Below are 26,876 nucleotides of genomic sequence, written 5' to 3'. Positions count from 1 at the left end.
TTCCCTCCGCCTGGGCTGCGCATGCGCCGGGCCGCCCCGGCCGTTCGCCGGCGCCACGGCGGCCGTGCCTGCGCACGCGCAGTCGGGGCCGGGACGGCGCGGGCTCCCGCTGCTGGGCGGGGGGCGGGGCCTGGGCGCGCGCGGCGCGGCGGGAGCCAATCGGCGGCCGTGACGTCACTTTGGCGGGGAGTTTGGCGGCCGGGGCTCGCGGCGGCGGGAGTCGGGGCGGCGGCGGCGGGGGGCGAGCGCGACGAGCGGCGCGGCCCGCAGGACCCGCGGCCTTCGCGCGCCTTCTCCTCCCGCGGCCTCGACCGGGGCGCAGATGCTCTTCAGCTCGGTGCTCCGCCAGCCCCGGCTGGGCGGCCCGAGGGGCGGTGAGTAACGGCCGCAACCGCCGCCGACCGGGCGCCCCCGCGCGGGCCCCGGGAGCGAGGCGCGGCGGGGCCGCCGCACGTGGCGGGGCGGGGGCCGCGCGCGGGCCGGGTGGGGGCCGCGGCCCGGCGGGGGCGGGGTGCCCGGGAACAAAGCGCGGGGCGGCGGCGGCGAGGGGTCGCCTCGCGCGGGTCGGCCCTGGCGAGCCCCGGCCTGTCGGCGCCGCGGCCTGCGCGGGGAGTGGCCGCGCGCCCCGCATTCCTGCGCGTGCCTCGGGGGGCGGGAGGCCGGTCGCGTCCGGCCCGGCCCGCTGCCCGCTGCCCGCCGCCCGCGCCGCGGCGCTCCCTGCAGCCCTGGTCGCCTCCCGGCCCGGACGCCCCCGCGACGGACGCGAGCAAGCCTTAGCGGCGCCGCGGAGCGTGCGGAGGGGCCCCGTGGCCTGCCCCGAGGGGGAGCGCTGCAGGATCCCCGGCCTGCCCCGGGCCTTGGAGCGCGCCCGAGTGCGCAGGCCGGCGGTCGCAGCCGGTCTCCTGAAGCTCCCACGGGTGCAGCAGCTCGCGGTCTGGCGGCTCATCCTAGAGGAAGCCCCTCTGCTGAGAATCTAGCGTGCCCCTCCTTGCCAAGAATAGATGTTTTCTTGTGGCCCAAGGGCTCTGTTTGCATTCCTTCTTTCTGATGGAATCATTGCAGTTGATCGGAGCGATGTCGAGTACTAGTTTTGATCGCTGAGCAAGAATTAAAACTTTTGTTGGTAGCACGGCTCACAGAACCGGGTGCCCTTATGGGAACTGTCTGTGTCTTCTCTTAGGCGTCTTTTGGGTCAAAATGACAGGAACCAGGCTGGAGCACAGGCGGCTAAGGCAGGGCGTTTTCCTTCCACGCCGCTGACCTGGGTTCGATTCCCAGCATCCCATATGGTCCCCCGAGCACCGCCAGGAGTGATTCCTGCATGCAGAGCCAGGAGTAACCCCTGAGCCTCGCCGCGTGTGACCCAAAGAGCTAAAAAAGAAAAAGACAGGAAAGCCCTGCTGCAGGCTAAGATGGGCACCAGGACCTTCTCAGGAAGCAGCTAATAAAGCTTGCTGACAGAGGCTCGGGAATTCTGGTCCAGCTTGGAGAACAAGGGGGCTCCTTAAATACCCTCAGCAAGCCTGGTTCCAGTAGCGGGAAGTGGGATTCCATCAGATAAGGGCATTCCTCTCCCACTGCCCCTGGGTGGCAGCTCCCTTCTCTCCCCACCCCACCCCCAACTTCCCCCACTGTGTCCCACACTCCGGGGCTCCTGAGGCACAGATGCCAGGGGAGAGATCGAAGTGGGGGAGTAAATGCCTCCTGAGTGAAGAAAGCACTGGAGGGAAGGACGATGGGGGCCGGACTGCTCTGACCTGTTAGAGGACAGAAATGGCTACCCTACGTACCTGGGTCCTGGTTCTCAGGACACTTACCCGAGGTGCTGGGAAATCTCAGCGGGAAGCTGCAGGGCTCCCCTTTGTGTTGCAGACAAGGCTTGGCGAGGGCCGGGCCAAGGGGGGACCTGGAGCAGACTCTAATGCCAAGGTGTGTTGCTGAGGCCCCGCAGGCAGAGGGCAGGGTTAAGGGTCATGAACTTGTCTTACCAAAGAATGAGTTTCTCAAGTAGACCTTCTAATTCACCCAGTTCTAGCTTTGACCTTTTGGGTTTCAAATGTTGCTTTCACACTTTGCTGGGTTTTGTTTGTTTGTTTGTTTGTTTTAGGGGGTCACACCCATGGTGCTCAGGCTTGGCTGGGGGGAATCGAACCCTGGCCAACTCCCTTTCCATTGTACTGTCACTCCAGCCTTGGTTTCATGCTTTAAAATCACAGATGTGTGGTTTGAACAAAGGCTTTGGTTTCTTTACCCTGGCTATTGTGATCTCTGCCATGCTATCACTGGGCTCTCCACACACTTTAATGGCGTCTTCGCCTCAATACCCACGTTTGGATGTTCTCCGTGACTCCTTCCCCAACTTCGTGCTGATTCCTTCAGGTCGTCTCTGAACTACTGAAACCTGTTTTCCGGGTTATGTCAGGCTAAGCCACCTTCTCCAAATCATGTTTCTGATGAGAAGCACAAATCAAAAGTATACTTGGGGTGAGGGGAGATAGTACATCAGGTAGGGCATTTGCCTTGAACACTGTTGACCCAGTTTTGATCAACACTCCATATGGTCCCCTGAGTGATACCAGGAGCAATTTCTGAGCACAGAGCCAAGAGTAGCCTTGAGCATCACCAGATGTGGTCCAAAATAAAAGAGAGCAAGAGAAAGAAAGTATAATGGGGGGCAGATGCGTCTTGAGTGCATACCCCATTCTGGGAGCTGTTATTCCTTCCATTCTTTGATTTTTGTAGTTATCCCTAGCATTTTCTATTCTGGAGAAGCCCTTGTTTTCATAAATGTGCACCCTCCACCCCCATAATTTCCCAAATCAAAGAGGTTTACTTCAAAAAGATAAAATGTGAGTCTTCAGTAGAAAGCTTGGGGGGAGGTTGATGGGGAGGGACATTGGCTCAGTGGTGGCAGAAAACCGACCTGGTAGAGGGCATGGCATTGGAGGGGTTTCTGGTGAAGGACGGTTGTGTGATAGTCACGCTTTATTCAGGTAGCATCTAAATGTATGGTTTTCTCTTTTTTTAAAATAATTTATTTATTTATTGAATCACTGGGAAAAGTTACAAAGCTTTCAGGTTTAGGTCTCAGTCATGCAAATATCAAACACCTTTCCCTTTACCATTACTTATTTTTTACCACGAAGAACCCCAGTAAAACCCCACCCCCACCCCTCCCAATGCCTGCGAGGCAGATGAATTCTAGTTGACACTCAATCTGCTTTGATTAGATTCATTGTTGCAATAAAAGATGCACCACTATTATTTACAGTTTACCCCCTCCCCCCAAATCAGACATGCTGAGAAAGCATTGTGAAGTGATTCGCTTTTTACAGCTGGGTTCAAGAATTAAATGTTGGTTTTGGATTTCCGCTATTTTGATAATTAACCCTGAAAGTATTTCTACTGAGAGTCAGATAATTAAGAGATTGGTTTCTGTGCTCTGGAGTCGTGGCCGTGCTGGAGAGCCGCTTGTGGGGGGCAACTGGTGGCCTTGGTAGGGCGTGAAGCATAGTCCGTTCACTTTTCTGCTCCAAGCTGCTGGGTTCTGCATTAAGTCCTTTTGCTTCTGGGGCCGTGGCCGTGCCGGAGAGCCGCTCGTGGGGGGCAGCTGGTGACCTCGGTAGGGCGTGAAGGACAGACCGGAACGCCCCCCTTCCCATGAGGTTTTAGTCGCCCCCGCACCCCCGGCTCATACCTGCTGTCCACAAGGCTCCCATGTGGCCGCCATCTTTCTTTCCAGAGGGAGGAGGGGAGCAACACCCTTTTCCCTCTGGGCAGACATGATGGCCTGGATTAACGCATAGTCATAGTCCGTTCACTTTTCTGCTCCAAGCTTCTGGGTTCTGCATTAAGTCCTTGTGCTTCTGGGGCTGTGACCATGCTCCAAACTTAACTCTGATTTTCAGGGAGAAACGTTGGGTGATTTACTTCCCATTGATCACTTTATATATACAGAGATGTTTGTTTGGAGGAAAATTCCTAATTCCTGCATACTTGAGCTATGCTTGTGGAGGCTTCTGGTCACCGGGGTTCCATCTGGGGGAGGCGGGATGCGGCACCTACCCCATCTGGGACTTCCCGGTGATCTCGGCTCTTTTTGGAAGCTGGTGCCTTCTCCGGGAGCTGTGGAGCCAGCCCTCCATGTGGCCCTTCTCTCTAAATGTATGGTTTTCATCTATACTAAATGAGCATTCGGGTCTCAGGAACTGTTATGAAGTGACGTTTCCTCTTACGTGCATGTTGTGCATGTCTCTGCATAGGATGTGGTTGCCAAGTGTAACAGATGGGATTGCACTTTTGGCCCCCAGGGCAGATCACATATGTGTGTGCCCTGAGCATGCTTGGACGTCCTGGGACACTCACTTGGGTTTGGTTTTCTTGCCTGCAGAGGCCGCCCTGTGTAAGGGCCCCTGGGCTTGTGACCCTCTGGAAGGTCACCGGCCTTCCACCCTGGATTCTGGGCTTCCCTTGGCCATGGGCTTCATGTGATTTGGGTAGTAAGAGTTCACAGTCACTTTTGATTGGGTGCTCTGGAAACAAAATTGCAATGGAAAAGTATCCATGTCCATTTTAATACTAATGCTTTTATGGTGTCTCTTGGGAGAGGGAGTGGGACCAGGCTTGACTGGGGAACTGCTTTGGCTGGTGCCAGGCATAGAGCCAGGTTCACTCTCTCGGCCACCTGAGAAAGCTCTAAGGCACAGCAGTGATCTTAAATGAACTAGGGGCAGCTCGTCTAAGAGATAAGCCCAGCACTGTCCCCTCAGATATTGGGGTGTCTTGCATTTCTTGCTGCAGTATTCCAGAGTAAAGTTACTGAAATGTGATCTAGGACATTTTTATGTGACCTGGGGTATCTGGAATAAATACACAAACCAGAAATTCGCTGATGATTAAAAAAAAATCAACTTACTGTGAATCAGATTTTCTGCCCCCTCACCTTAGCACATGCACTGATGGTTGAGACCACAGTTCAGGAGGGGATGGGCCTGGTATCGTTGCAGGCTGGCCTTCCCGGTACCCGCTGCAGTCCCTGCTGGTTGGCTACCAGTGCAGCTGCCATGACGAGCACACCTCGTATGGTGAGACGGGCGTCCCCGTGCCCCCTTTCGGATGCACCTTCTCTTCAGGTAAGAGTCGGTTTGGAGGGGCTGGGGCGATAGCACAGCGGGTAGGGCATCTGCCTTGCTTGCGGCCGACGTGGGTTCGATTCCCAGCATCCCATATGGTCCCCTGAGCACTGCCAGGAGTGATTCCTGAGTGCAGAGGCAGGAGTAACCCCTGAGGATCGCCGGGTGTGACCCCAAAAAAGAAAAGGAAAAAAAGAGTCGGTCTGGAGGCTGCTCTGAAAACTATGTCCCCCACCACAGAAGGATGCTGGGCCGCTTCTTTCCAGGATGCCTCAGCTAGACAGAGGCCCGGGGCTTTTCTAAGACTGCTTTCTCCTGTTTTACAAAATAGACTTTACTTCATCTCTTGGCAAAATTTTTGTGTATTTCCTCTCAAGATGATTATAACTCATTATTAATGATCTGTTACGTGGGCTGGAGCGATAGCACAGCGGTAGGGCGTTCGCCTTACACGCGGCCAACATGGCCGACCCGAGTTCGATTCCTCCGCCCCTCTCGGAGAGCCCGGCAAGCTACCGAGAGTATTCGATATGCCAGACACAGTAACAACAAAGTCTCCAATGGAGACGTTACTGGGCCCGCTCGAGCAAATCGACGATCAACGGGAGGGCCTTTACCTTTACCTTTTACATATATGTAGTCCCTTGAACAACTTCTGAGGGGAGATTGTAAAGATGCAGCCCTGTTGAAAGCCTTCCTGTGCAGAAGTTTCCCCTTGTGAGCTAATTACTCTCAGCCCCTTGGGGAACATTTGAATAGCAGCAGTGGAGGGTGCTTGTCCCTCATTACTGTTTCAGAGGGGGCAGATAAAAAGCTACAAACTGAATTTAAGACTTATAGACCTTAAATTGATCTTTATAAGCCTTTAGTTGATCTCTATCAAAATAGTCCTAATCAGGGGCTGGAGCAATAGCACAGCGGGTAGGATGTTTATCTTGCACACGGCCAACCCGGGTTCGATTCCCAGCATCCCATATGGTCCCCTGAGCACCACCAGGAGTAATTCCTGAGTGCAGAGCCAGGAGTAACCCCTGTGCATCGCCAGCTGTGACCCAAAAAGCAAAAAAAAAAAAAAAAAATAGTCCTAATCACTGACCGGTGCGACTCTCACCCTAACTATAGCCCTGGGTTCGGTCCTCCTCTAAATAAGATATTGTTCAAAAATGATTGTATTAGTGGTTTAAAGCCGTTTGTTGATCTAGCTGTCGTGGCCCTCTTTACGCAGTCTGAAAAAGTCTTCACTTCCTCATCAGGTGCTCTTTATGTAGAAGCATCTTCGTTTCAGATAACGGTTTTCAGGGAATTTCAATTGTATTACTTATATCATCCTTTAAATCAGTTTTAAATTTGTTTCCTCTGCACTTTTATTTAGCCCCTAACATGGAGCATATACTAGCAGTTGCCAATGAAGAAGGTTTCGTTCGATTATATAACACAGAATCACAATCCAGTAGAAAGAAGTGCATCAAAGGTAAGCCTAGGTGGGCATATTTCACTTTAAATGCATTTTACTTCATAAAACCTCAAGGAAATTATGTGAAGACATTCTCAACTCCAAGTCCATTTTGGAATCAGGATAAAAACTTGCTATCAGTTACATGTTCATGCCTTTGCCTGCAGGTCAAGAAGGAGAGAGTCTTTGAAGCTTTGAAATGTCTCATTCTATTCAGTGTTAAGTCTCAAGCTTAATTATAGTTGGAGATGCTGACCGGCCATCTCCCATGCAGGGACCAAAGTGCCACTGACCTGAAAAGCCCTTGGTTGGCAACTAGAAATAGTTGGAATACGGCATATTGGGGGGGGGGGGGGGACGACACATCAAAGATGATAAATCATGTAGAAAAACAATGCCCCAGGTATCCATGTGTTGAAAGAGAAAATTCTCATGGAGTAAGATGACAGGAGTCTGTGCGGGCTGGGTTTAGTTTCTTATCCTGCCCCTTCTCCTCAGCTGTTTGGCGCTCACTGGGTCTTGGGTCTGTTTCATTTGTGGGTGGTTGCAGACCTCAGCCTGCCATTCACACATGACAACAGCGAGCCTGCAGTCAATCACACAGGTGCTTGGGCCGTGCCCAGGCAGACTGACTCAGGCCTATCAGGCAGGAGCACTTGGTGGAGGGCCAGACAGACACTAACAGAGCAGAGAGCAGGAGAATGTAGACTAGAATCAGGAGATCAGGACTGGAATAGGCTTGTGGGGAACAGGAGGCCACACGTGCAAGGTCTAGGCTCAAACCGCCCGAAACTCCATCTGACGATACCACGAATCAGAGAGTGGTGGTGCGGACCACACCCAGTGGGGCTCTGGACTCCATGCCGGGGGCCAGCCACGGGCAAGGCCAGCCGTACCGTCTCTTTAGTCACTGCAGTCTTTGATCTGGAGAATGTTTAAGGAAGCTTCCATTTCCAGAGAAGCTACTCATCAACAGTGAACAGGTGGGGCTGCTCCACCATAGCGCCCCTCTGGTGGCAGCAAAGGGAGTGTCTGGAGTCGGAGCCTGGACCGTCTCCTGCTGGCCTCTCTGATCTGCTCGCTGCATTTCTTGGCACATTTAAACTCTGTTAACGGGCTTCCACGGTTCAAGGCTGGGCTTCTCACGCACTGTTTTCTTTGTTTAGAATGGATGGCACACTGGAATGCTGTCTTTGATCTTGCCTGGGTTCCCGGAGAATTTAAACTTGTAGGTGACTTTTCTTTTCCTGTTCCCGGGGTGTATGCTGGTGTTGAGTCTCCCTCTGACAGCCGACTTCTTGCTTTCAAAGGTCACGGCAGCAGGTGATCAGACAGCAAAGTTCTGGGATGTACAAGCTGGCGAGCTGATGGGCACGTGCAAAGGCCACCAGTGCAGCCTCAAGTCGGTTGCCTTTTCGAAGTCCGAGAAAGGTAGGTCTGTCCGGTCCTGCCTTCCCCCCGCTCTGGGCACCAGAGGCCGCAGCATACTCTGCCCGTGCCCCGCTGGCTTCTGGGAGGTCCTGCAAATGCCAGGCTCAGACCCAGGACCCCATGCGAGCCTGTGGGGGAATAGGTCTGAGCACAAAACCTCCGTGATGTTAAGTTGGATTTTAGTCCCATCATAGGAACATTAGCTGCAGTTTGTCCCTTAAAGTTAAGCATCTCCAATAAATATTCTGTACTTGCACAGATGTAGGCAGAATAGGTCTGTTCTTGTACTTTAAAGTCTGAAGCCTCTATTGAGTACTCAGTAGCTACTTGTGAAACGTGATTTCAGCTCCATGTTCTGCTCGTGACATGGACTTGGCCTGATAAGCTAAGCGGGTTCTCCACCTACAAATGTACAATGTAATCGCTTTTGGTGGCCTAGTTCCCCCGTGTGCTCGCAGTGTTTTTTGCTCACAATTGACTGTTGTTCAAATCGCTGTTGTAGAGGGGAGGATTTGCAGAGTGATCGTATACAAATGTGGGGGCTTCATGGGCTTGTCTGAGCGCTTTGTTTCGCTTGTGTTCTTACTGATTTTTTTTACTAATAGATAAGCATTTTATCTCAAAGAAATGTCTGGCTTTAGTTCCAGAATCAGGTAACCGTGGCCTCCGTTCCATTACAAGTGCTTGGCAGGGAGAAGGGGTCACTCGGGCCCCTGCCCTCCACAGTGGCTCTCAGGGTTCACTCCTGCCTCTGTGTTCAGGGTCCCTCTTGGTGGGGCTTGGGAAACTATGTAGTGCAAGCAGGGGCAGCTCCCTACACTGGACTGTCGCTCAGCCCCAGTGTTTCAGTTTCTTTGTGGGAGGTGCTGGTCCACACTTGGTGGTGCTCGGGTTTTACGGGCTTCTGGCAGAATGCAAGGGGTCGAACCTGGGTCTCACTCAGTCTAAGATGGTTTGATCTCAGTTTAAAATCTACTGTACCAGGGGCTGGAGTGATAGCACAGCGAGTAGGGCGTTTGCCTTGCACATGGCCGATCTGGGTTTGATTCCCAGCATCCCATATGGTCCCCTGAGCACCGCCAGGAGTAATTCCTGTGTGCAGAGCCAGGAGTAACCCCTGTGCATCGCCAGGTGTGACCCAAAAAGGAAAAAAAAAAAATCTACTGCACCGGTGTTGAAGCTGGGCCCTTGAAGAATCACTGGCATCGTTTCTCAGCTCTGCATGTTTCTGGGTCATTCCCCTCTTTTGTTGTTTCTTTTTGTTGTTTCTCTTGGGATTGGGATGGGGCTGGTACATACCTGGCCGTGACACCCTGTGGGTCATCCAGGCTACTGCGCTTAGTGGGGGAGGGTTGGGTGCTCTCGGCCAAGGCCCAGACTATGGTTGTTTGCTGGGCTACACTTCCTGGCCCTGGCTCCCATTTTTGTGGTGCCCCAGGTGGCAGAGAAGCCCTGCTTCCTGCCTCAACCGCGTCTTCTCTCTGCTTTGGAGTGCTGCGCCCCTGGGCTTTCACTTTCAAGACCACCGAGATTGGCCTGGAGCCAAATGTTCCAGCAGGGAGGGTGTTCGCCTTGCACACAGCCGACCTGGGTTTGATCCCTGGCACCCCATAAGGTCCTCCAAGCCCCACCGGGCCAGTGTGGCCCCAAAACGATCCCTCCCCCCTATGGCCTAATCTAAGGTAATAAATTAAAGGGATATTAGCTAAGGGGAAACACCAGATCATTTGGCCTTTAATTAAAATTCTGCATGTTGAGCCTATAACACTATAGTCAGAGAAGCACCAAAATCAAAATTGGGCTGGTGTGTTTTTCCAGCCCCCAGGAGTCCGTGGTACTCTGATTTAGATTGGCCTCTGAGTGCCCCCAGACCACAGGGTCCAGCCGGCAAGCTACAGAGGAGGTTTCCTCCTGCGCGTGGGGCACTCCTGTGGCTGTGCTGAGAGGCCCAGCCCCTTCTGGGGCTTCTGCTTCTGCTTCTGCTTCTGCTTCTGCTTCTGCTTCTGAGCGGCCGTCTGTACCTTCCTGGGCTCCTCCGGGGAAAAGCACCAACAATGAGACATCGCAAATGTTTGCGTCCCTCTGTCCTCCCAGCTCCTTCCCGGTCCCATTCTCCAGTCTAGGGCTCCGGGCAGTGGGTGACCCAGTGTCCCTCTCCTGCTCCTCCCGCCCCCCCCAGCCTTGCAGGGCTGCGCCTCTCCACCGCATCCTGCCCTCTTCCTCTCCGTGAATTTTTTTGGGGGGGAGCAAAAGCTGTCGACATCTTCGATCTCAGTTATCTTCCTTAAAGTCACTCCTTGTGGTCATTGGGAAACAGAAGGGTGGGACTTGGCTGACACAGCATTTTACAAAATTTAATATCATTTTTTCCCCTTGGAGTCTGTCGCTCCAGTCCCGGCGGTTCATGGCTGCTTCTGTAAATTCTCAGTTCTTACCCAAGCTTGAGGATCTGTCTGCAGCAAGAACCAGGGTTTGTGTCGGCTCCCTTTCCCCAGACACTTACTCCAGGCCACTTTCCTTTGGTTTTTTGCTGTTCTTGAGTTAGAGTCGGGTCCAGGTAGCCAACAATGTGCTGTCAGACTCGGCGCTTCTCTCCCTGCTGCAGCCAGTCACACCTGCCCGTATCCGTCACCCGGGTCGCCCCTAGCCCTTGGGGAATAGAACCAGGCATCCTTGAGGCCTTTCTGGTTTTTCTCTTACATCGGGAGTAGGTTCAGCAAGAGAATGTTCCAGTGACTGGCACCCTCCTTGCTCTGTTGAGTGCTCATGCCTGCGTCTAGAACATTCTATCAAGGACCCGGAGACTCGAGCAGTAGTACTTGTCTGCCCCATGTTGATGCTCATCGCTTTTTGTCTCCAGCTGCGCTCTCCCTGCAGGGCTGACTGATAGGAGGCTAACTAGGAAGCGCTTGCTATATCTGACAGTCTGGCTTGGTACGCACTGGGTAGACTTTGAATGTCATCGGTCACTGTTCTTCCCTAACTGTGCTGGATTTCTTACTGGCACTTTGTGTGGTTTTAAGATGACTTAGCCAGGCATGACTCTGCCGGATTTTTGTTTAACATGAGCATCTTGAGCCCTGATACCCCTTCTGCGCATCTTCACTGTTCTCTTGTCATTGAACCAAGTATTTCTTCAGCTCCAGCATCGGTGATAGTACTAGCATGTCACAGATAATTGGGAGGCTTGAACTGCGCTCTTGGCTGGGTTTGCTGATCACTTGTTGGTCACCGTTTCCTCCCCACAGCCGTGTTCTGTACCGGTGGACGAGATGGCAACATCATGGTCTGGGACACAAGATGCAATAAAAAAGGTGATGTTCTGTGTGGGTGAACCGGGTGGGGGGATTGCTCCCCAGTTCTGCAGGGTGATCAGTTGCTGGTTGCTTCTGAGACCACTAGAGGGCACAGTGAGATGCTCTATTCCAGGGCCTGGTTCTGGGGGGCTGTGTTGGCCTGGTTCTGCCCTGGTGCTGTGATGCCACGCGCCACATTCTTTACTGGGTCTGAAGTGCTCAATGTGTGTAGTTAATAACCAATAAATGCATTTCCCTTTTAATTCAGAGGGTTTTTTTTAATTCAAAGTTTTGTAATTCAAAATATTTAGATAAAATTGAATGTTTGAGGGTTCACTTTGCCCCCAATAAAGCCATTATGCAAAATCGTGGTCATGTATAAATATCTGTGTTTGCTCTCCGTGCACTGCAGAAGAGTGCGGTGTGACTTCACTGAGTTCACTGACCTAGGGAATGTCTATTTTGAAGGCTGTGCATGGAAGTCATATTTACCATGACTCAATCCCCGGAATATCTTTCAGATGGATTTTATAGGCAAGTAAATCAAATCAGCGGTGCTCATAATACCGGAGACAAGCAAACTCCATCCAAACCTAAGAAGAAACAGAATTCTAAAGGACTTGCTCCCTCTGTGGTAAATACTTAAAGAAGTATGTGCGTGCAGATTTTAACATTAGGGGAGCTGTGGGTGAAGAGCAGAGAATCCTCATTTCATTTTGATGTCAGTGAGTCTGTCTCAACACCTGGCGTCTGCAGCGGTGAGCATTGGTTTCCGGGACCCAGGAAACATGCAGAATCCTTGCCTGCCTACTGCCTGGAGACTGCACACCGTAGGGCTGCGTGAACTCCTTTCCCAGGAGACCCTTTGCCCACAAATCATGTGCCCCAGGCATATAGGTCACACCTTTACGATAATAAATCATACACTGATTTTAAAAGAAAAATTTCCGCAGCTCCATATGGGCTCTGGGACTTGATGAGAAAGTCTGTGGGGCCAGTGAGGAAGGAGGCGTTGGAGGGACCAGCACATGGTCCATTTGGTGAAGTGTCACTGAGCACAGAGTTCCTCCACATTTCAGAGCATGGGATTCAGCCCCAGCCCTTGACTTTCTCCTGTGGTGGACAGAGACATTGGGACATGCCGTCAGTGCTGGGGGCACCGGACAGGCAGATGAGGAAGCTGGGGGTGAACAAGTTATTCTTAGTAGGGCTGTCGCAAAGCAGTGCTGGAGGCTGAGCTAAGCAAAATCTGGCGGTGGCCGTTTCAGTGCTAGGATTGCCTTTGGCCCCCAATTTTAATTAAGTTTAAGGGAGCGTGAAGGCCTGGTTGAACTCGCAGTTTGGATAACAGCCAGTGCACATTGTTACCTTGGTAAAGAATGAGAAACCCGAGCCAGACGTCCCTGGGGCTGGAGAGGAGAGCAGGGACGCTTGCCTTGCCTGTGGCCAACCCAGGTTCAATCCTGGCGTCCCATATGGTCCTGGAGCACAGCTGAGTGATTCCTGAGTGCAGAGCCAGGAGTGACCCCTGAGCATCCCCAGGTGTGACCCGAAAACAAGCCAAAAAAGATCGTCCTGTTTTGTTTTCCCTGTCTCCTGTTAGGATTTCCAGCAGAGTGTGACTGTGGTTCTCTTTCAAGATGAAAACACGTTAGTGTCGGCAGGTGCCGTGGATGGGTGAGTGTCCCTTTGGATGGCGTCTTTCCTGAAGTGAGAGGAGGCCTGAGACAGCGAAGGTGTGTGCTGGACACTCCCCTCCAGGCGGGAGCAGCTGCAGCTCTCCCTGGGCAATCAGGGTCCTGCTTGGTGCCTGGTCCACCCAAGGGGGAGCCTGTCAGCTGTGTGTGTGAGACCCTTTCCCTTTCGAGTATTCCCCCTTCTTAAATACTGGTCTAGCTCTCCTGAACCAAGTTCCTGGGCACAAACACAGCTTCTCTGGAGGCTGTCGGCTGTGCTGCTGTGAGTGCCTGGGAAGAGGCTGGAGATGGCATCCTGATAAAGGGAGAAAAGCTTCTTTCTTTCCAGCAAAGTCTGTTTGGACTTGGTTAAGGAGCTGGGGTAGAGGCTGAGCGCCCAGGCCATAGCAACGGGCGTGTGATGCCTGGTGTACATGAATAGCAGCACGGGCATGGGAAGCGTTTTCCCTGAGAACAATAACCCTGTGACTGTCAGCACCCGCCTTCACCTTCCTTTTTCCTCTTGCTGGGATCAGGCAAGGTGACCCGTCACTGGGTCAGCTCCCATCTGCTTCCGCTCTGAGGCCCACAGGCCTGAGCACAGACGGCAGGAGGTGGGTTGGGCCCCGGGGGCTGCCCCGCCGCCTGGCGGGTGGGCTGAAGGAGTTGGAGATTTGTTTCCCAGTCACGTGGCTGGTGAAGTAAGATGCCAAACAGCCCCTCGCCTTTGTTTCTAGGGTGATCAAAGTATGGGACCTGCGAAAGAATTACACAGCTTACCGTCAGGAACCCATCGCGGCCAAGTGCTTCTTGTACCCGGGCAGCAGCACGCGGAAGCTGGGTGAGTGGGCCAGGGTGTCCATCAGTCAGAGTAGCCACCGCTGCGTCGGGGTGAGCTCAGCAGACACACAGCGCTGCGTGAGGACTGATGGGAGGTTGGCATCTTCGAGGAGGTGAAGGCTGGGAAACCGAGTTGACTCTGCTGCTGCTGTATCCTGCTCGCTCGTTTCAGGGTACTCAAGCTTGGTTCTGGACTCCACGGGCTCCACTCTGTTTGCCAACTGCACCGATGACAACATCTACGTGTTTAATATGACGGGGCTGAAGGCTTCTCCAGGTGAGCACCGTGTCACGCGCTCCTTGATGAGGGCTGGTGGCAGTGCTTGAGTTAGGGTTGTGTAGCCTTGCTTTGTTTCAGGGTTCCTCCTGACTCTGGGCTCAGGAATTTCTCCTGGCAGTGCACGGAGGATTGTATGGGATGCTGGGGACTGAACCTGGCCAACCTGCTGTCCTGTGTACAGTCTCCAGCCCCCTGTTGTATATTTTCTTTGAACTTACTGAGACATAGCATTTGGGGGGTCATTGGCCGACACTCATCCCCTTGGCTGTGTTTGTGATCACTCCCTGTCTCTAGGGCTGCTCTGCTCAGTTTGTCCTGTGTTGTCAGAGTCTGAATTTTAAAGTGATCACTCGGTGTCTCAGCCCTGAACGTGTCTCAACACCGCACAGGGGGCCCCTGGATTCTAGGAGTTGTTGTTTTTTTAATTTACAAGAAAACAGCATCTGGCATTAAAAGATAAAGAGTCAAATTTTAGGAAGGTAACCAGAGTTTCTCAAGTGTGCTCTAGTAGCTCTTTGGTTGCGTTACCCTGTTCCCCCACTTCGTGCTAGGGGTTGAACCCAGGGCCTCCCGCCTCCAGGCAGACTCTGAGGTTCCTCCCGGGGACTGGGGGTCCTTTCCTCTCGCTCTTGGCTAGTGGGGTCAGCGGTGATTTCCCTGGGCCCCAGGTCTAAGAACACAAACCTGTACTTTGAAAAGCTGAGGAGAGTGACCAGCTTCTTCGGGTACAGCTGCATCAGAAACAGATTTAGGGTTCTGTAGCCAATTCCCGGGACTGCCAAGCTCCCAGAAAGTAAGACTTCTGCTCAACAAGAACTCTCAGAGTAGCACCGAGCCTGGCTGGGCCGCTAATGGCTCCCACGCCGGCCTGTGGCCAGGCCAGACTGTGGCCCCTTGAAGAGATGCTGGTGCCCTGCTTGGGCCTGGCCGCGTCTGCCCTGTGTGGAGGGGCAGGAAAGTCTGTTTTAAATGTGTCTTATTATTCATAAATGTTTTTCCTGTGTGCAACTATTTTATATACCTGGGGTTGGACAAAAAAGAATTGCAAGTGGAAGAGGTTTAAGAAGCTCTGGTCTCAGTAAGACTATCTGGAAAAGGGAAGAGAGTCTAACATTCTTTTTGCTATTTAGAACGGATTAGAACTTGGACACTTCTCCCTTAGTCATGTAAAATAGACATATCAAATCCTTGACTCAAAGATAAACTCCTAATCCTGATTATCAGATATATAGAGGCAACGTGGAGGGCATGATTGTTATTTGCTTGCCTTTTTTCAAAACCCTGACAAAGTAACCTCAGTTCATCCTTGATCCACCCCTACCCCTCACTTTCTATCCTTTCCAGTATTTCATTATCCTGTCAGATCACCCTGGCGCACTTGAACCTGTAGCATCCAAGACTATCCGCAGACCCTCCCCCCTCCAGCCAGCAGGGGGCAGGAGAGACTTCAGGCTCAGGGCCCGCGGGTGGAACTGTGGGGAGACCTGGCTGTGCTTGTGGGTAACCCTTGTTGGGGCCAGCGGCCCACTGGTTCCCCGGCCTTCAGGAGCAAGCCCTGAGCTCTCGGGGCAGCTGTCTCAACCCCGCCTCCAAAAGGTCTTCCTTGTCTGTCTGAGAGGGGCCACGGCCAGCATTCCACAGGGGTCACTCCTGGCAGTGCGTGCATGTCTACCCAGGCCAGTACCGTGCCCCATGGGCCATCTCTCCAGCCGAGTGGGAGCTCTGCCGGTCGTTTCTGTTCGTGGTTGGAGTTGAGAAAGATGAGCCCTAGAGCTCGAGCGCCTGACCCGGTCAGGGGGAGTGTGGGGGGGGGACCAGTGGGTCGTTGGTATTTCACAGGCTTTTTCTTGAAAGGTTTTATTCTTAAATGCCAAGTTTCTTGCTTTGAGTCTGGTAGTCGAAAGGGGATTTCTGTAAGAACTTGTGGAAAGCCATTGGAACTCCTAATGACCCTTCTTTCCCTCTGTCAGAGAGTGGATGCGGTACTTACCGGACTCAATTTTGCCATGACGGGGAGTTTGCCTTGGTGTTTCCTAGCAGTGCTCTGGTTTCTGAGGTTTGTGCTCCGGCTGTCTGAGCCCCTGGGGACCCTGCGTGGTCTCTTCTCCAGAACGAGCAGCTGGGCCTGCAGGCCCGGCCTGGTCTCGAGGCCTTTGAGGAGCAGGTGCTCTCCCGCTGCTTGTCAAGCTGAGCGACAGGTTCCCACCATACAGTCTGGCTCTGAGTTCTTGGCTGATTGGTCTGTTAGAGAACTGTGATTCCCAGAGTCAGTTTTCGGCATACGCTGGTTCAGCACCAATCCCAGCGTCAGCTTCCCTCCAGTGTCCCCCATGTTCTCTCGCCACCCAGCCTGCCTGTCGCCTGCACAGGCACATTGCAAGAGTCCCAGTAGTTGCCGCTTGGATCTCACGTTTCCTGTGTTTGGGGCATGTTACTCCCCCACTCGCCCGTATCAGCGGTGCAGCTGGACCCCTGCGCCTGTTGGCCCGCTCTTTCCCGTTCTCTTCCTCTTCCCCCACCCCGATTTCTTTCCTTCTGTCCTTCTCTGAACACTGGGGCAGGGGTGATCTAGGCCTCCCCCTTATACCGTACCTTTCCTCATCCACTCTTCTGTATCCCACAGAGAAGTGAGCCCCTCCTGTGTTTGTCCTTCTTCTGGCTTTCTTCACTCAACATGAGATCTTCTAGTTGGCTCTTTGATTGAAGAAGCAAATACTTGAAGATGTGTGTTTGGGTGTTGGTTCCATTCTGATCTGCTTTTCCTGCTTTCGTCGCTGTCTTTCTAGTCTGTGGACCACCTCGCCTGGGGGCTCCTCGCCGTGCTTGGCTCTGCAGCCTCTGTGGGGCTCACACTGGTGCCGTCACCCTGAGCTCTCCCGGGCCACCCCATTTCTGCAGAGCCATCTCCTCACGAGGGTTGAGGTGATGGGGGTGGGTCTGAGAGAAACGTGTTTCCCTTCTGTGTTGTGAATGCAGCTTGTCTTCGACCTCATTGGTGAATCGGCTAAAACCTTGTCAGGGCTCAGCACACATTTGAACCTGGAAATGACATGGACTAAGTTGTGCTGTCTTCTCTCTGGCAGTGGCTGTCTATAGTGGACACCAGAACTCGACCTTTTACATTAAATCCAGCCTCAGTCCAGATGACCAGTTTTTAATCAGTGGCTCGAGTGATGAATCTGCCTACATCTGGAAGGTACGTCGACCTTTGTTCTGTTGGTCTTTGGATGTGGACTTGGATTCCCCGCGGCCCGCGCCCTTCTGCCGGATCCCAGGCGGGGAGGGCGCAGTGGGAGAGCGGGCTGCTGCCTGTCGCCTGCCGTGCCCCGGGGGCCACCCTCTGCTCACGCGGAGCCTTATGGAGTACCTTGTTGTGCTCTTGACCGGGAGATATTCCAGCAAGGTAGGGCATTTTTCTTGCCCGTGGCCAACCTGGTTCGGTCCCCGGCATCACACATGGCCTCTGAGCACAGAGCCAAGGTTCAGCTCTGGTCCTTGCCAGCCATGATGGTGATTTGCTTTGTACTCAGGAGCGGGCGTGCTCAAGCACTGAGAGAGTTGTAGCTGCCTTACCTTTGTGTGCCAATGGCATTGTAATATCTTAACTTTGTCCATTTTAAAACGATGATTCTAGGGCCAGAGAAATAGAGCAGGTAGGGTGTTCACACCCACCCAAATTAATCCCAGTCGCCTTGTACGGACCTCTGACTGGGTGATCCCCAAAACCCCCAAGTTAAAAATAGTGTTTCTAAAGTGACTCCTGCGTGCTGAGAAATCTGGGCTCTCATTTGAGGCCTGGTGGCAAATGCTCAAATGTCCCATGGGCGGGACCTGCTGACACAGCACAGGTAGCCCAGCGGGTCCCTGCCGGGGACAGCTCCCAGGGCTGCGTGCAGCTGTGCTCGGGGTCTGGCCTGACTGCCACCAGGTAGGACACAAAACTAACCATTTCCACAGGGCCGAGCGTCTCCTCCTTGCCCGCCTTCGCTCTGTAGTGCCCTGGGCACTGGTGCTGGATGCGCAGCGTTCACTCTTTTGTTTCCTGCTAGTCCGGCGGTCAGGCACCGCCCTGCATGCGGCCAACCGGGGCTTGATTCCCAGCACCCCTAAACTCTCCCGAGCACTGCCAGGTGTGGCCCATAAAACAGAAGATCTGTTTTGTGAATGTTTTAGACCTAGTTTTGTGCAATTTTTTACCTGGCTTCTTTTTGTTTGTTTTAGGGACACGCCCGGCAATGCTCTGGCTATTCCTGAGTCCATACTTAGAAATTACTCCTGGCAGTGCCCAGGGGACCATATGGGATGCCAGGGTTCAAACCCGAGTTGGCCATGTGCCAAGCAAGTGCACTCCCCCTGTACTATCACTCTGGCCCCCTGGCTTCGTACTTATAAAATCCTCTGACTTTAGCATAAAAATTTTAGCAGCGTCTCTCACTAGCACTGGTAATTAAGGTTCTCAAGAAAATAGATTTCAGGCTTGCCAGAAAACCTCGTAGGAAATAGGTTATGCAAAAGCACCACTGCACTACCAACATTCTTCAATCATTCTGAGCCCATTTCACAGCAAAGCAGTAACGGACGGGTCACAGCAGGCGAGATTGGTCACTGGGGCACGTGGCCTGTGCGTGTCGGCTCTTCCCTGGCCTCCCATGTCTGTGGACATCTGCTCAGCGGCTTTCACGGACATTTACAGCCCTGTCGCACTCCTGGCCACGTGTCCGTGCTGAGTGACGCGCTTCAGAGCAGACATGCTGTCCCCTGCCCATCTGCACAGAAGTCCTTGAGCAGCTCTGATACCTGAGATCCTGGCGGGCGGCTGTGCCCAAAGTGGGACTGGCCTGCTGGGCGCCTGCTTCCTCGTTCCCGTGGTGGGAACCGGGCCGGGCTGTGGCGTCGGGAAGCGAGCCCTGTGCGAGGGCTGCAGGCTGCTGCCTCTCAGCTCGCTGCGTTTCCCAGGGTCGTGATTCTTTGCGTATTGGGGTTTTTCCTACACTAAGGGAGGAAACATGACCACAAGCAATGAGCAAGGGAGCAAAGGGAGTTTGGGAGAGGGGAGATGTGGTTAGACTCTGATATGGCGTAGGGCATTTGCCTTGCACGTGACCAACCTGGGTTCGATTCCGAGCATCTGGCATCTCATGTGGTCCCCGGGCTCTGCCAGGGCCTGGACTAACCTCAGACAGTGGAGATGTTCTTTCCTCTCCTACCCTGCCCCAGCGCCTGCCTCCCCCACTCCCCGTGCCTCAGCAGGGCTTTGGCTGTGACCAGTCCTTTCTAGGGGCACCTTCCTAATTTCACACATTTGACCAGTGCACGGTGTGACTGGCCTCAGTGTGGGGAGCAGGGGGTGTCCATTATAGTGGGTTTTCATGATAATGGATAAAAGCCGTTGAGTAAGAAGGACTCAAACACCACAGCGGCTATCCCCTGGATAGGGTGGACCCTGCCCTGCTCATCAGCCAGTGGCCTAGTACCAGAGTAAGGCATTTTTCTTTTTGTTTTTAACTTTATGAAAAAGTTATGTGAACATTTTGTACAGATTGAATTTTTTTCCCATTGTCTTGGCAAGACAGACCTGAGTGAGGGATTGTTGGTTCATGCCGTCATTCTCGGTCTTTCAGGAGCCCAGCCCCCTGCTTCTGACGCTGCAGACAGCCTTTGGCAGACGCCAGCTTGGCTGTCGTTAATTGTTTCTACCTGTTGTCGTTGGTTGGGGTTTTCCCTGGGGATTGAGTTTCTTACAGAAATATACTTCTGATCCCCACCAAGACCCGGCTTTCCCAGCAGGCTAGAGAGGGGTGCTATGGGCAGCCGGGGATCCCGGAGAGAGGGCTTCCTTTCCCTCTGAACTGGCATTCGGGGTGCTACTTGGGTTTGGGGTGAAAAGAAACTTAGACTCCCAGGGACCCTCCCAACAGAGGGCAGGAAAGACACCTCTGCCTCACTGGCGTGGACGCCATGCTCGGGACATCAAGACACGCCCTAGAGGATGTGGCCTCTCTCTCACCTTAACCCAGGTCTCCACCTCGGTGCGCTCGGTGCAGGAGGGTGGCCGTGGAGAGGATACTGGGGAGGACTCAGCAAGTTCTCTTGGTCCCCAGTGTTGCCTCCTCTGCAGTCTTGTACGAAGGCTCCTGTGGGAATGTAAATAACTTCCGTCGTCCTGTCCTGTGTGATTGCCGGCTTTGGGAGGCAGGACAGTTGAGCCTGGTGTCCATGCTGGTCACTGGCACCTTCTCGCCACAGATCGCTCCAGGGAGCCATGCCTCCTTGAAAGAGCACACATTCTTTAAGCATGAATGGGGTAAGATTTCTGGGGGCCTGTGCGATAGCACAGCTTGCAGGGCATTTGCCTTGCATGCGGCCACCCCGGGTTTGATCCCCAGCATCCCATATTGTCTTCAAGCACCACCAGCAGTAATTCCTTATGGAATAACCCCTGAGCAATGCCAAGTATGGTCTAAAAAACAACAACGGATAAGGGAGGGCGGGGGGAGGAAGCTGTTACGGGCTGCAGCGATAGTGCCGTGGGTAGGATGTTTGCCTTGCATGCAGCCAACCCAGGTTTTGATCCCTGGCACCATGTATACTTCCCAGAAGTGATCCCCAAGCACTTTCAGGTGTGGCCCAAAACCAAAAAAACAGGCTGCGAGCTTGTCCTGTGAAGCTCTTGAGCTGCTTCAGAGCACAGCATGCAGAGCCTCCAGGAGCTTGCAGGATCTGGCCGGTTTCCAGAAGGGGCTCTGTGGCCAGTGTTCTGGAGGGGCCGGCTCGAGAAGATGGGGTGTGTTGGGCCTGGCAGCATGGGCCCGCCTGAAGCACCCTCCCTGGGGTGAGCCCCGTCTTAGGGAGCTCTCCGCACCTGACGGCCTCTCCCCTGCAGCCGGTCTACTGACACTGGCGCTTGTTTCCCACCCCCAGGTCTCTGCTCCCTCGCTTCCGCCCACTGTGCTCCAAGGTCACTCTCAAGAGGTCACTTCTGTGTGCTGGTGCCCCTCAGACTTCACAAAGGTTTGTGCAAATGTGGACGTGTGCGTGAGAAGCCAAGGATTGAAAGACTGATGACAGAACCTCCGTCCAGAATGGGGGCGGGGAGCCCAGAGCCGTAGCGTGGCGGGGACACATTTGCCAGGACTCTATTCCTGGCACCCCGTTTGGTCCCCTTAGCCCTGCCGGGAGTAACCCCTGAGCATCACCCCATGTGGCCCAAAGACTGAAAATAATAAATAGCAAATAAAAATAAATAATAATAAAACATTGGGCTGGAGTGATAGCACAGCGATAGGGTGTTTGCTTTGCACGCGGCCAGCCCGGCCAACTGGGGATCAATTCCTCCGCCCCTCTCGGAGAGCCCGACAAGCTACCCGAGAGTATCTCGCCCGCCCATCAGAGCCTGGCAAGCTACCCGTGGCGTATTTGATATGCCAATCACAGTAACAACAAGTCTCACAATGGAGATGTTACTGGGCCCGCTCGAGCAAATCGATGAACAACGGGAGGACAGTGCTACAGTGCTGCTAATAAAACATTTAAGCCAGTCATCTTTTTCCATCTGCCATGTGTCGCCGCTGTGTCCCACAGGCTGTCCCTGTGCTAAAGGCATGGCCACCCTTTCTGAGGGGTCTTCAGTGGCCTACTAGGCCCTTGCCTTTTTTTTTTTTTATAACTGACCTTTGAAGCCAAAAGACTTGATTTAAATTCTCACTCTGCCTCCTCGTCGTGCTGGCCTTGATTAATCGAAGGTGAGGCTTTCTGGACTGTGAGGATGGAATGCGGGGCAGACCCGTCCAAGGTGCTTTGAGAATGACGGTTCCAGAAGTGGACTGGAATGGTTTGAGTGTATGTTTTCTCCTGGTCTCCGTGAGAGAAGGGAAAACTGCCGGCCCTGTGGGGTGCAGAGTGCAGAGAGCCTATGTGTTTCTCTCTCTGACTAGAACAGAGAAGTGAGCGCCGGGAGCAGCTCAGTGCTGGCCACTCAGCCCCTCGGCCGCTGCCACGGCTCCTGAGCTAGGCTTCTCTCCATAAAAGGCATGGGACCCAGATCGGGAGTGGGCAGATATTTTTAAAGGGGCAAAGGTTATTTTTAACTTCTTGCTACCTAGTGAACTCAATGTTTTCCCAGATTGCATTTGAACCTGTCTGAGGGGGAACCCCAAGGAACAGCTTCAGTCTGCAGAGGCGTGGCCAGGCCACCCTGGAAGGCACCACATAGCCAGGCAGAGCCACAGAACCCCCGGCAGGCGGTAGAGGTCTAGTCGGTGTCTGGCAGTAATTTGATCTTTAAAGAGAGTGGGGGCCAAAAGGACCTCTTCATTGATGGGCGGGGAAGATGCCCTCCCACATCGTGGGGGCAGCCTGGGGTGAGTGGGTCCAGTGCGAGGACTGGCTGGGCACTGAGTGAGCAGACAGGTCCCCGGCTTGAGAAGCCGGGGCTGACCCTGAGGGCCAGAGCCCGTGCTCTTGGCTTCTGGCTTGCCATTGAATTTCCTTCTCTCATGGTGACACTCCCCACCCCCTCCCTGCCTCCCTAGATCGCCACCTGCTCCGATGACAATACACTGAAGATCTGGCGTCTGAACCGGGGCTTGGAGGAGAGATCTGTGGATAAGCTCACCCTGGTGGGTTGGGCCTCTCAGAGGAAGAAGGAGGCGCGCCCAGAGCCGGGTAAGAATCCCTGCCGTCTGATTGGTTCACTCCTGTTTCACCGGCTTTCACCTCAGTTTGAGTGTCTCAAACCAGTGCACCATCTTCCTGGCATTCTTTTCTGTAAACATTTTCTAAATGCTGCTGCTTTTCTGTGTAAGTGCTGGGATTCCCTGGTAGTTGTTTTTGTTTGGTTGGCTTTGGGTTTTGGGTTTCGGGTTCTTTTGAGTTGCTAGGGATTTAGTCATGGTCACAGTCACAGTCCTCCCGTTGTTCATCGATTTGCTCAAGTGGGCCCAGTAACGTCTCCATCGTGAGTCTTGTTGTTACTGTGTTTGGCATATCGAATACGTCATGGGGAGCTTGCCAGGCTCTGCCGTGCGGGCGAGATACTCTCGGTAGCTTGCCGGGCTCTCCGAGAGGGGCGGAGGAATCGAACTCGGGTCGGCCATGTTGGCCTCTTGTAAGGCAAATGCCCTACCGCTGTGCTATCGCTCCAGCCCTAGGGATTTAGTAATAATGACATTTAAAGAGGAAAAGCCTGGGAGATGTGAATGAAGTGTCTGACTGCATAGGAGCACTGAACCCTCTGCGTGCTGAGCAGATCGGTGTTGCATGGGGGACCGAAGGCAGAGGGGGAGTGAAGGTAGGAAGACCGGGAACTGCTGCAGCTTGGGCAGGGCCAAGAGCTGGGGGTGGGGGCACTGAGCCCTGTGACGGGAACAGACCTGTCTGGGGGTGTGCTCCTCCAAGCGACTGTCCGGCTGACCGGGAGAGCTCAGTGCAGGAAGCCAGCCTCGAACGGGGGTGGGGTGGTTCCGACAGAAGCTCCTGGGGGCTCGTTTCCTGTCTCCTCCGTGCCCGGAGTCTCGGCCTGACCTGGTGCCTCTGAGCCCTGCGCCGAAGCGAGGGGGTCTGAGCGAGCATCAGCTCATCTGAGGCTGGGGCTTCAGCTGAGTGGCAGTGCACTGCCCCGGCAAGGTGGCCCTCGGTGACTCGGTGGGCCAGAGAGGGCCTGGAGGGAAATAAGGGGTCACCACCAAAATCCTCTATGAAGGGGGCTGGGGATGAGAGCATGCAGGTGTGAAGGGCAGCGGTGGGGGTTCATGGGGATGGTTTGTTTGCTGTGGTTGTCAGACCAGTATGATTGGGGAGGGGAGGGTCTGTGGGGAAAGTACAAGGGTGGAGGCGCTTGCCTGGCGTGTGACCCATCCCGCTGTGGCCCAGAAACTGAGAGAGAGAATGTGAGAGAGTGGGAATCAGAAAAGGGGGCCTATCGGGTGCCAAGACCAGGTAGTACTACCTCGCTGCGGTGTGTCCCGGAGCGGCCCCTGAGGTATGCACTGATTTGGCCTGGGGGCGTAAAGGGAGCTGCTGGTCCTTGCCCCCTAACCCTTGACCCTTGTGTCCCCAGCACCAGCGGCCAGCAGCCAGTGTACGCCTGCCAAGGCCCCCCGCGCGAGGAGCAGCCTGGCCCTCGGCTCCCCGTCCTCGGCCACGTGTGCACCAAGCTGCTCCGGGGCCCTGCCCCTCCCCTCCAGCACCCCCACCTCTCTGAGGACGCCACCTGCCAAGGCCCGCTCGCCCGGCACCAGGAGGGGCTCCGCCTCCCCCAAGCCCCCCTCCTCCTTCAAGATGTCTATTCGCCACTGGATGACCCAGACCCCGTCCTCGTCGCCGCCCGGCGAGCCCCAACTCCTGTCCCCACGGAAGGCCCTCATCCCCGTGAGCCTCAGGTCGGCCCAGGCAGCCGCCGTCTGCCCCGGCTCCCGCAGCCGCGTGAAGCGCCGGCTGGACGCGGGGGGCACGGAGAGCACCAAGCAGAAGTGTGCGAGGGGCTGCACTTGCGTGACCGAGCTCGGCGTCCCGGCCGAGAAGCTGCAGCTGGACGTGTGCTGCCTGGCCGGGGGCCCTGAGGATGCAGGCCAGGACACCCTGGGGCCAGCCAAGGGTGGCAAGACGGAGGGTGCCACTGGGAGCATCTCGGAGCCGCCGTCCCCCGCCAGCCCCTGCACCGCAGAAGCCTGTGCCACGCTGCCACTCGCCCTGGGCACTTGCGGGGAAGGGTCCGGGGTGGTGGGCAAAGAGAACAGCTCCCCCGAGAACAAAAACTGGCTCCTGGCCATGGCTGCAAAGCGGAAAGCTGAGACGTCTCCACACAGCCCCTCGGCACAGACCCCCGGGGCCAGAAGACAAAGCGGAAAGACTCCCCCAGGCCCGGTGAGTCGGGGCGGGTGGGCACCCCTCCCTCCACTCCCTGGCACGGGGCTGTGTGTGGCCCTGGGGTGACTGGGCAGAACCGTCCCCAGGGTTTCCTGCCCCCTCACCATGCTGAGCCCACCCCCTCATTCTTCCCAGCCCCTTTGCAGGAAAGGCTGCGACATTCAAAACCAGACTGGGTTGTGATTAGTTGACAAGTATTTAAAAGTGAAGCTTAAGTGCTTGCACAGCACCTTAGGTCCAGGGTTTCCTGGAATTCCATGATCTTTCCCAGCTTTCAGCCTTCGACACCAGTGCTCATCAGCCTCACTGCCTTTGGGAATTCTTTCTGTGAGGAGTGGGATCCTAAGAGACCATTCTGTCTCTGCCCAGTGGGAGCTGACATGCCCAGGCACCATGGTCACGCCTGCCAGGAACATCCTGGAGCGTGTGGAGGGGCACAGGCTGGGCTGTGGTCAGCAGGAGGGCGTGGAGGGCTGCGACCAACATCTGAGACCTCAGAAGTGGGCGCAGCTGGTTGGAATTAAGGAAATTCCCTGGTTCTGTTTTGAGGCCCATTAGTGGTGCTTGGAGGATTAGTCCCAGCTGAGGCACCAGGGATTGGACCAGGCAAGTGCCTTTTCTAGCCCCGAAAACTGGAGTCTCTTGAAAAGGATCTTCCCGCCATTGGAAAGGGCGTGGGGACAGTCCCCGCTCTCACGGTAGGAGGGTCCTTGCCCACTTCTCACCGACTGAGTAATGCCCAAGCACTCTGCCCCAGTGGTGATGGTGGCCAGCCCACACTGCATGGCTGCCGGTTGGGAAGTGTCTGAACCCACGTCTTGGTTCTAGGGCACCATCACCCCTGGCTCCATGAGGAAAATCTGCACTTACTTCCACCGCAAGCCCCAGGAAGACTTTTGCAGCCCCGAGCGGTCCACAGAGCTGTGATGGTGACGCGCCGATCTGGAGGCAGCCCTGAGCGGTCCATGGAGCTGTGACGGCGGTGCCAGCCTGGAGGGAAGGTGCAGCCTTGGTCACTGGGAAAGGGCGGCCCCGCTGTGGGGCCAGGCCCTCTCAGAAGGCACTGTGCCACTCTGTCCGCCCAGCTCGGACAAGGTGGGGTCTGGCCAGCCGCCGGGACCCCCGGCTGCTCCTGCAAGTGGCCTTTTACTGCACTCAAGAGGGGAGTCTGTACGAACGTGTTCAGATGAGTACATTTTTATTCAGTATTAAAATAAGTCTCCAGTTAAATCTCTATTTTAAAGTCAGTGAGAAATGTCATATCTCGGCGGGAATTTTATCATTTCCCTGAGACCCAGCTCCCATCTTCCTGTGAGGCCACATCCTGACCTCATTTCTGCACGAGGTGGCAGTTTTATTCACCCTTGCAAGAAAGATGTCAGGGCTTGGCCTAGGTGCTTGAGGGACTGTGATTAAGTCATGAGACTTTTAGTAATGATTTTTTAATAGATATTTTTGTAAAGAAGATACCTCTGGACCTAAAATCCAGAACCTGAAAATCAGGGCTTTTTTAACCTGGTTTGGGGGGAAGCATGGCAGAACCAGCACCCCGATGTTCTTGCCTTGCGTACAGAGCGGGCCGCCGCTTCTGGCAGCACTCAGCCCACGTGTCTTCGCCACCGTCTCGGCGGGAAGCCCTCCTCGTCCTGCCGCGGACTCGCCTGGCCTGTTCTGGAGTGCAGGCCTTGTCATGGCGTTGTCGTCGTTTTCAGTCCGTCCTTCACAGCGGGTCTGTACCGCCTGTGCTTCTCACTGGCCTGGAGGAGGACAAGGCCTGGCCAGCCTTCGCCCGTTGCCAGCTGTTGCCATCCTTGTACTTGGTGGCAGCTTGGGGTCGACTGCGGGCGGTCACCGAGAACTGGCTGCTCACGAGGTGCAGTTTGAATGTCCAGCCCTGTCGGG

General features: G+C 54.6%; 1 protein-coding gene across 1 annotated transcript; it reads left to right on the top strand.

The window, feature by feature from the left end:
• Positions 1 to 6: 6 nt before the first annotated feature.
• On the top strand, positions 7 to 26,571 carry DTL (denticleless E3 ubiquitin protein ligase homolog). Its single transcript, XM_056110775.1, has 15 exons — positions 7 to 374; positions 5,007 to 5,132; positions 6,505 to 6,603; positions 7,752 to 7,813; positions 7,896 to 8,016; positions 11,265 to 11,330; positions 11,834 to 11,946; positions 12,916 to 12,989; positions 13,726 to 13,829; positions 14,001 to 14,105; positions 17,192 to 17,304; positions 21,030 to 21,119; positions 22,640 to 22,772; positions 24,166 to 24,971; positions 25,803 to 26,571. The coding sequence occupies exons 1-15, from the start codon at positions 323 to 325 to the stop codon at positions 25,899 to 25,901; spliced, it is 2,163 nt and encodes a 720-aa protein (XP_055966750.1). The 5' UTR covers positions 7 to 322; the 3' UTR covers positions 25,902 to 26,571.
• The last annotated feature ends 305 nt before the right edge of the window (positions 26,572 to 26,876 follow it).

Source organism: Sorex fumeus, unplaced genomic scaffold (assembly GCF_029834395.1).
Source record: "Sorex fumeus unplaced genomic scaffold, SorFum_2.1 ptg000010l, whole genome shotgun sequence".
Taxonomy (NCBI): domain Eukaryota; kingdom Metazoa; phylum Chordata; class Mammalia; order Eulipotyphla; family Soricidae; genus Sorex; species Sorex fumeus.
Note: the sequence above shows the minus strand (reverse complement) of the source record. Positions and strands in the feature narration are given on the sequence as shown.

Coding starts and splice junctions, on each gene's coding strand:
- DTL (XM_056110775.1), top strand. CDS start 323: ATGCTCTTCAGCTCGGTGCTCCGCCAGCCCCGGCTGGGCGGCCCGAGG. Junction 7,814..7,895: donor TTCCCGGAGAATTTAAACTT/GTAGGTGACTTT, acceptor TTGCTTTCAAAG/GTCACGGCAGCAGGTGATCA. Junction 14,106..17,191: donor GGGGCTGAAGGCTTCTCCAG/GTGAGCACCGTG, acceptor TCTCTCTGGCAG/TGGCTGTCTATAGTGGACAC.